At 51.5% G+C, this 9152-nt stretch overlaps 1 protein-coding gene across 1 annotated transcript in view; it reads right to left on the bottom strand.

Moving 5' to 3' along the window:
* Nucleotides 1-2292: 2292 nt before the first annotated feature.
* Nucleotides 2293-9152, bottom strand: part of CUNH20orf85 (chromosome unknown C20orf85 homolog) — a 15218-nt gene continuing 8358 nt past the window's right edge. Inside the window, exon 4 of the mRNA XM_008842481.1 lies at nucleotides 2293-2454. Within this exon, the coding sequence (XP_008840703.1) occupies nucleotides 2293-2454 (162 nt within the window). The remainder of the gene's footprint in view (nucleotides 2455-9152) is intronic.

Below are 9152 nucleotides of genomic sequence, written 5' to 3' on the forward strand. Positions count from 1 at the left end.
CTGTCATCAGAGGGATATCCTTGACCAAGCTGTGAACCGCCTCACTGGGGGACATCCACAGGAACACAATCCTTGAAGGGCCTGGGGAGGGGGGGGCTTGGACAGGCCATTTTGCTCCACTCTGGTGAACACTGATCATAAGAAGTGACATGTGTTTCTTCAGGGGCAGATGTCTTGCCTGCAGCAATGACTGAGATGCCAAAACATTGGGTTGGAGTCGGGACAGGCTTGGCCAAGCATCTGATTGTTTAGTCTACATCAGGCTAAATGTCTGGGCAGCTGGGAACATCTCCAGAGCCCAGCAGATCACATGACTGCTTCATGCAGTTGCTGCCGGGTCAGGAAATGGGAAAACCATGTGGTCCAAGACGGAAGCTGTGTGCCAGCCGCCTTCCTGATCTGGATTGGCTGTACCACTGAAGCACAAACTGGTGGCCTGAATTTGAACTTGTACCACTGAGAAAGCCCCGGGTCTGAAATCCTGGGATTCTTTAGCAGGTCTGTCCCACTTGGATATGGAGGCAAGTGTCTGTGGATGGCAGTCCAGGCCTTGGCAGGGGCTCCAGCAAAGGGAGGCTCAGCAGGCCCCATCAGCCAGACACAGGAAGAGTTCTTCCTGCCCATGGTGCAGACAGGGGGAAGACAAATGTCTCATGTGTGGCTACCCAATCCTGCTCAGGACAGGACAGTAGAGGTCACTGACCTGCTCCTATCAGAAGTAGAAGGCCAGGACTGTGCTGTGGCTCAGCGGGGAGAGTGCTTACCTAGCATGCCTGAGGCTGTGGATTTTGTCCCTGGTATTGAGTAAACTGACTGTGGTGGCTCAAACCTATAATCCTAGCATTTGGGAAGTGGAGGCAGGAGGATCAGAAGTTCAAGTTCATCCTCAGCTATCTGTCAACTTCCATACCAGCCTGGACTATATGAGATCTTGTGGGGCTGGGGGAGCGGGGGACCAGGAACCAGCTCCCACAGTGTCCTTAACTCTCCCTGACCTGCTTTTCAGGATACAGTTCAAGACATCCTGTCATGGGTTGCTTTTCCTCTTTGACCACCTGACTGCCCCCACCCGCCCCGCCCCACCTGCTGTTTGAGGATCAGGTAGAAAATTACAGAACTGATCGGGGTGGATAGAAGGAAATGCTAGTTGAGGGGTAGATATCTGTAGTGTGGGAATGGCCAGTCACGCACTGACAATGCTGGGTGGGGGTGTCTAGCCGGTCACCACCAGGGCAGGAGAGCTCAGCGAGCCGTCAGGCACTGGCAATGCTGGGTGGGGATGTCTGGCTGGTCACCACCAGGGCAGAAGAGCTCAGTGAACTTGGGAAGGCACTTCTGGGGATCCACTCGGAGGGCTTGGCCTGGTTTCTGTCCTTGAAGCTGTGGACTTAACTACAGATACTTCGAGGAGGAGTCCAGCAGTTCGAACTATCTCTTTCCTCTTGGGTGTCTGGGCATGGATGCTTCAGGCCAGCAATCTCATCAAGAGGAGAGTGAGAAGGACCACAGAAGTGTAGATGAGGTTTTTAGGGGCTGTGGTTACAGGGATTCAGTGTAGGGACTTGTCAGGTAAGCAAACATGCTAGGTAAGCACTCAACATGGCGCTACATCTCCAACCCTCTTATTTTGAAACCAGATCTTACTGAGTTGCCTGGGCTGGCCTTGTGCTCACTTGGTAGCCCAGGTAATCCATGAATCTGTGATCCTCCTGCCTCGGCCTCCCAAGCAACTATAACGATAGGCCTATACCACATCTAGTACTGGACAAGAGATTTTTTTTTTCCTGGTTTTGGTTTGCTTGTTTGTTTTGTTTTGACATGATCTCTTGTAGCACAGGCTAGCCTCAAACTTGATATGCTGAGGATGTCCTTGAACTTCTAATTCTTCTCCCTTCACCTCCCAAGTGCTAGGATGACAGCTATGTGCTATCACAGCCCATGTATGAGCTGTCAGGGCTTTGTGCATGTTAGACAGGCACTCTTCCAGCTGGGTTACATCCCCAGTCATAGGCAAGTATGTTTAAACTTACTACTGTTTTTCAAAGTCATACCTAGGAATTCACACAGTATCAACAAACAAACAAACAAACCAGGGCATCTATTTGACTTCATTCATTACATTAGCCAAGAACATTCCAGAAGGGAGTCATGGATGAATGACTATGCCTAAGGTAGACTTTTGTTCTTCAAAGCATTGCTTGAGCAGAGATGTGGAAACAAGCTTGGAGATGCCGGGAGCTCACCCAGACACTGCTTAGTGTGGGTGAGGCTGGTGGCAGAGCCTGGCGGCGCTCAGTGCACTCCTTGCTCCGGCCAGTGCAGCTCTCGAGCATAGGCTCCTTTGCAGCTGTAGATCTCTGGATCCTGCTCCAAGTACTTGTTCAGGCCTGGTACCCCAGATCGCCAGCTGATGAAGCCCTGGGCTGTCTGTGGTACTGGCGGGGATGGGAGGACCTGGTGTAGAAATGTAAGGGGGCTAGTCACCTGCAGCCACAGCCATATGAGGCATGTCCATAACAGTGCCTGGGACATGAGGCCTGGCAATGTGTGCTGAAATAACCACCTCCCCACCAGCCATGGTCTAGGGTGGATATCTTTTCCTTTTTTTTTGGTGTGTGATGTGTGTGTGTGTGTGTGTGTGTGTGTGTGTGTGTGTGTGTTGTGTGATGTGCGTGTGTGTGTGTGTACCTGCATGCATATGAACACTAGAAGACTTTGGGCATTGGTTTGATTTCCTTTCTGTTACTGTGATAACACTCTGACCAAAATAACTTGGGGAGGAAAGGGTTTATTTGGCTGAGGCTTCTAGGTCACAGTCCATTGCTGAAGTCAGGGCAGGAGGATGAAGCAGAAACCTTGGAGGCACCTACTTGCTGGCTCGCTCATAGACAATGCTCAGCTAGCTTTCTCATAGCACCTGCCTAGGGATGGTGCCACCCACTGTGGGCTGTGCCCTCCTCCATGACTTAACAATCAAGACAGTATGGCACAGACGTGCACACAGGACAATTTGATGGAGGTAATTCCTCCATCAAGGCTTTTCTCTCAGATGACTCTAGGCTGTGGCAAGTTGACAATTAAAGGTAACTAGGACAGGTGTTTACCCCAGTGGTCTTCACCTTGTCCGGCTAATCCTGGAGTTCGTGGTTTCAGCTAGGCTGGCTGGCCAGTGAGCCTCAGAGACCCTCCTGCCTTCATCTTCCCAGTGCTGGAAGTACAGGGTGCATGCTGCTGTGCCCATCTTTTACTTGGATGCTGGAGATGGAACTCAAACCTTCATGATTGTGTGGCAAGCACCTTACCTGCTGAGGATCAGCCCAGCCCCTGGAGCGCATCCTGTCTAAAAGTGATGTGTATTAGACACATTTCTGTGTCCTTTTTTTGGACTTTTTGAGACAGGGTCTCCCTGTAGCCCCTGCTGGCCTGGAACTTGCTATGTAGACCAGGCTGGCCTCAAACTCAGAGATCCGCCTGCCTCTGCCTACATTTCGGTGTCTTATACTGCCTACCACACTTTATTCATAACTTCTAGTAAAATATTTTAGTGGAAAAGAAAAACAAAACCACAAATGGTAAATGCAAAATATTAGATGCCAGCCCCCCCCCGCCAACAGAATACAACATTGTTCTGGCTGCTGTAAACCTTGATCCAGAGCCTCTTAGGCTTGTGCCTGAACCTGTGTGCAGCCTTGAGCTCACTCTTCCCTCAGACCACAGAGACCAGGCTCAATGAAGAGAGACAGAATTTTGGAAGAGAGATCCCACACTAGACCAAAAGCACCGTTTCATTTGTCGATTCCTTGAGCAGCTGAAATTTTTGGAAAGGAAGGCAAATGTTTAGGCAGGCTTTCTTTCCTTTGAAAGCTGTTTGTTCTTCTGGGAAGAAGGTCTTTAACAAAGGCAGCAGCAGGAGCCTCTGTTCTAACACAAGAGTGAGATAAAGCTGTAAAGGTGAGATAATGCAGGGTCTCAGCTCAGTTACTGAAGCACCACAGCAAGAGTGGGGAGGCTGGGAGAGGGGGGCTGACTGCCCTCGAGGACAAGGCCCCCTAATGTGTTCTTGAGGAGGTATGAAAATGGTCTCTCAAGTAGCCGCAGGCAGGGAGGACCAGCTGTGAACTAGAAGGACTGAAGTATCTTTGAGCCAGCGAGGGATGAAACCACTGGGAAGGGAGCCTAAGGTCACTGTGTCTGTCCAGCTGGGCCCTAGGGAGCCCACAAACTGGCTTCCGTACGCCCATGCAACTTGTGCAGGAAATACAGTTAAAAAGCCACCCAAGAGGCCGTATTTCAACCCCGAGACAGGGGTGAGCTGAGACTTCTGTGCTCCGGCAGGCTCTAGGAGGTAAAAGGGGCTGGAGCAATAAACAGCTACAAACCCTGGGCCCCCAGATGGCCTGAGGTTGGAGCTCAGGTATAGTGTGCCCCCTACCCCCCCGCAAGGCATGATCACATGTTGAAGGCCTGGTCAGCAGATGGTGGAGCTGAGATGTGATTGGATCTTGAAGGTGCTAACTCCTCATCACTGGGTTCGTCTACCTGAGTTCATACTGGATGGGCGATTAGAAGGCAGGGGCATTAGGGGGAATATGTCACTGGGATGAATCTGGTCCTGCCCTCTTCCTGTTTTCCTTCTCTGCCTCATGCTTCCATGACCAAGATGCTTCACCACCGTCCCATAACAACAGAGCCTGATGACCAAGGGCCCTTAGCAATGGAGCCCAGTGGCCATGGACTGAATCTCCCCTCCTTTAAACTGTTTATCTTGGGCATTTGTCACAGTTACAAAAAAGCAAAACTGACCAACACCCAGTGCCTGCTCTCCTCATCTGTGCTGAGCTTAGTTCCAGATGCAATGCCATACTGCGTGATGGTCGGTGATAGCCAAAACTTCCACATCTACCATGGCATTGGTCCAGTCACACCAGAAGCACATCAGCCACAAAGCAGCTCTGTGTTCTGAGATGGACCAAGTTCTGGGATGAGCCTCTAAGAGCAGGCTATGTCAGCACTGAGGAGAAAATTGGTACAGGCGAGCATGCAGTGTCAGCCAAGTCAGAAAAAAACGGGCTGGAGACCCTCCCACATGTGTGTACATATACAATCTTCCAAGGCTAATGCTGATTTTCAACTTGATAGAATTAAGAAATACGCAGTAGGGGGCTAGGGAGATGGCTCAGTGGGTAAAGTGCCTTGTCATACAAGCACGAGGACCTGAGTTCGATCCCCAGCACCCAAGGAAGATCTTGGCACTGCAGCACAGAACTGTAACCCTAGTGGTGGGTGGGTGGGGCCAGACAGGAGGGCCTGGTACACCCACACAGGCTCAGGAACACAAACACATGAGAGAGAGAGAGAGAGAGAGAGAGAGAGAGAGAGAGAGCCAGGTTATTAGTGAGGGATACTTTTGATGTGTCTGAAGGTGTTTCTAGGGAGGATTAGCTGAGAAGGCTGGATCCACCCTGAATGTGGACACCACTATCCCACCAGCTGGAGCGCTTGACTGAACATAAAATGAGAGAGCCAGCAGCCCTCTCTGTGACTGACATACAATACAAGCAGCTGCTGTAAGTTCCTGCCACCAGGAAACACACACCTGTTGCCACACTTTCTCCACCACAAATGGACTCTGTCCCCTCAAACCCTGAACCAAAAAAAATCCTCCCTTTTCAAGTTCCTTTGTTAGGAATTTGGTCCCAGCACAGAGGAAGGTCAGTTTATACTGTCTACGGAGGGAACCCAGCAAGTGGGTAACAATGGTTTCCCATGGGGCAGGGGCTGAGGGGTGTTCGTAGCAGGTCCAGTTAGGAATGAGGTTACCTGAAAAACATGTGTATTTGTAAAGGTTTGGTCACTTAGTGTTTTAGTTTCAGTCTGAACTGTGTCCCATGGGCTCATGTACTGAAGCCTGGTCCCTGCTGGTGGCATGTTTTGGAAGGTTTTGGTAACTTTGGAAAGTGGAGAAAGTACGTCATCACTGAGGGCAGGCTCTGGGGGTGTTTTATCCCTGCCTACATCCTGGCTTGTGCACTCTGCTTCCTGGCCCTCCGTGATGTGAACAGCCTCTGCTACATGCTCCCAGGCTCCCTCTGCCATGTGCTGAGATGCCCCGTCATACCTCCCCCACCTTGATGGACGGAAAAATTTTGAAACAGTGAGGTAAAATAAATCCTTAGGTTGTTTCTAGTAGGTGTTTGTTACAGTGGCGGGAAAGTAGCTGATGCATCCCAAGAGGGGATGGGAAGGTGGGGGAGCCTGTGTCCCGTTTCTTGAGCAAGGAAGGATGCACAGTGTGATGCAGGCACTGGGGACCTTTCTCAGTAGATCAAGGTCCCTGCCTCCACCTTTCCACTCACAGCTTTTGATCCTGAGCGGAGGCCTCATCTGTGGTGGACAATGTTTGCTCACACAGGAGGGGACTCTAGTGTCAACATGGGGACACTCTGGTCAGAGCTGCCACTCACTGTGCAAGTCCTGGGACCATTTGTAGCAGAAGAGAGTCCGGTCCAAACAAGGCCAAGGCATTTAGAAACAGCTCGTGACTGGGAGGACAGGTGGCCCGAAGTTGGCTCCTTCTGGGAGAGTGGAGTCAGGAGTCTATGGAATTAGGCTAGTTCTGGAGCAATCCCAGATTCATGTCCTGGCCCTTCTTCCTCTGGTCTCCGGCCAACCCCAGTGTTCTGGACTACAGGGGAGCAGCTCTCTAAGTGTGGGCACTGCCTGTGAATCACCACTGCCTTGCGAGTCACCCATTCCATTGACACTGCTGTGAGACAGCACATCTACAGGATGTTCCTTAAAGCTCTGGTTTCCCAAATCTCAAACTAGAAACAACTGGATGTCCAGGAATAGGGAGATGTAAAATCAGATATACTGGGTCTATCTTTGGGGGAAATGCAGCCACTAATAATGATTTGAAATGGTATAATTTTTTCAGTGTTTGCATTTGAACTTAAGGCCTCACACATGGTAGGCAAATGCTCTACCACTGAGCTACATTCCTAGCCCTGGAGTAGTATTTTAAAAAGTTTTATATGTTATTTTAATTTTATGTATATGAGTGTATTGCCTGTATGCGTGTAAGTGCTCATGTGTCGTGCAGTGCCTGCGGAGGTCAGAAAAGACATTAGATTCCCCTGGAACTGGAGTTGCCGATGGTTGTTAGCAGCCATGTGGGTGCTGGGAATCAAATCCAGGTCCTCTGCAAGAGCAGCTAGTGCTCCTAAGTGCTGAGTCATCTCTCCAGCCCCCATGGAACAGTAGTTTTAACTGTGTGAAAACACAAAAGGTGATACTGATAAGTGAGAAAAGGAGATTACAGAGCAGCCAGAGGTTTCTTTTAAACACACACATATGTACATTTGAGTTAGAAGGTATGTGTGTGTGTGTATTCTTAGACCTGTGGGGTGCAGTGGAGGGTGTGTGTGTGTTCTTAGACCTGAGGGGTGCAGTGGAGGGTGTGTGTGTCTTCTTAGATCTGTGGGGTGCAGTGGAGGGGGTGTGTGTGTTCTTAGACCTGTGGGGTGCAGTGGAGGGTGTGTGTGTCTTCTTAGATCTGTGGTGTGCAGTGGAGGGGGTGTGTGTGTTCTTAGACCTGAGGGGTGCAGTGGAGGGTGTGTGTGTCTTCTTAGATCTGTGGTGTGCAGTGGAGGGGGTGTGTGTGTTCTTAGACCTGAGGGGTGCAGTGGAGGGTGTGTGTGTGTTCTTAGATCTGTGGGGTACAGTGGAGGGTGTGTGTGTTTTTAGACCTGTGGGGTGCAGTGGAGGGTGTGTGTGTATTATTAGATCTGTGGGGTACAGTGGAGGGTGTGTGTGTGTTCTTAGACCTGTGGTGTGCAGTGGAGGGTGTGTGTGTGTTCTTAGATCTGTGGTGTGCAGTGGAGGGTGTGTGTGTGTTATTAGATCTGTGGGGTGCAGTGGAGGGGGTGGGTGTGTTCTTAGATCTGTGGGGTACAGTGGAGGGGGTGTGTGTGTGTTCTTAGACCTGTGGGGCACAGTGGAGGGGGTGTGTGTGTGTTCTTAGACCTGTGGGGCACAGTGGAGGGGGTGTGTGTGTGTTCTTAGACCTGTGGGGCACAGTGGAGGGGGTGTGTGTGTGTTCTTAGACCTGTGGGGCACAGTGGAGGGGGTGTGTGTGTGTTCTTAGACCTGTGGGGCACAGTGGAGGGGGTGTGTGTGTGTTCTTAGACCTGTGGGGCACAGTGGAGGGGGTGTGTGTGTGTTCTTAGACCTGTGGGGCACAGTGGAGGGGGTGTGTGTGTGTTCTTAGACCTGTGGGGCACAGTGGAGGGGGTGTGTGTGTGTTCTTAGACCTGTGGGGCACAGTGGAGGGGGTGTGTGTGTGTTCTTAGACCTGTGGGGCACAGTGGAGGGGGTGTGTGTGTGTTCTTAGACCTGTGGGGCACAGTGGAGGGGGTGTGTGTGTGTTCTTAGACCTGTGGGGCACAGTGGAGGGGGTGTGTGTGTGTTCTTAGACCTGTGGGGCACAGTGGAGGGGGTGTGTGTGTGTTCTTAGACCTGTGGGGCACAGTGGAGGGGGTGTGTGTGTGTTCTTAGACCTGTGGGGCACAGTGGAGGGGGTGTGTGTGTGTTCTTAGACCTGTGGGGCACAGTGGAGGGGGTGTGTGTGTGTTCTTAGACCTGTGGGGCACAGTGGAGGGGGTGTGTGTGTGTTCTTAGACCTGTGGGGCACAGTGGAGGGGGTGTGTGTGTGTTCTTAGACCTGTGGGGCACAGTGGAGGGGGTGTGTGTGTGTTCTTAGACCTGTGGGGCACAGTGGAGGGGGTGTGTGTGTGTTCTTAGACCTGTGGGGCACAGTGGAGGGGGTGTGTGTGTGTTCTTAGACCTGTGGGGCACAGTGGAGGGGGTGTGTGTGTGTTCTTAGACCTGTGGGGCACAGTGGAGGGGGTGTGTGTGTGTTCTTAGACCTGTGGGGCACAGTGGAGGGGGTGTGTGTGTGTTCTTAGACCTGTGGGGTGCAGTGGAGGGTGTGTGTGTTATTAGATCTGTGGGGTGCAGTGGCGGGTGTGTGTGTTCTTAGACCTGTGGGGTACAGTGGAGGGTGTGTGTGTTCTTAGATCTGTGGGGTGCAGTGGAGGGTGTGTGTGTTATTAGATCTGTGGGGTGCAGTGGCGGGGGGGGGGGTTTTTTGA

This window comes from Nannospalax galili, unplaced genomic scaffold (assembly GCF_000622305.1).
Source record: "Nannospalax galili isolate Female #2095 unplaced genomic scaffold, S.galili_v1.0 scaffold231, whole genome shotgun sequence".
NCBI classification, from domain to species: domain Eukaryota; kingdom Metazoa; phylum Chordata; class Mammalia; order Rodentia; family Spalacidae; genus Nannospalax; species Nannospalax galili.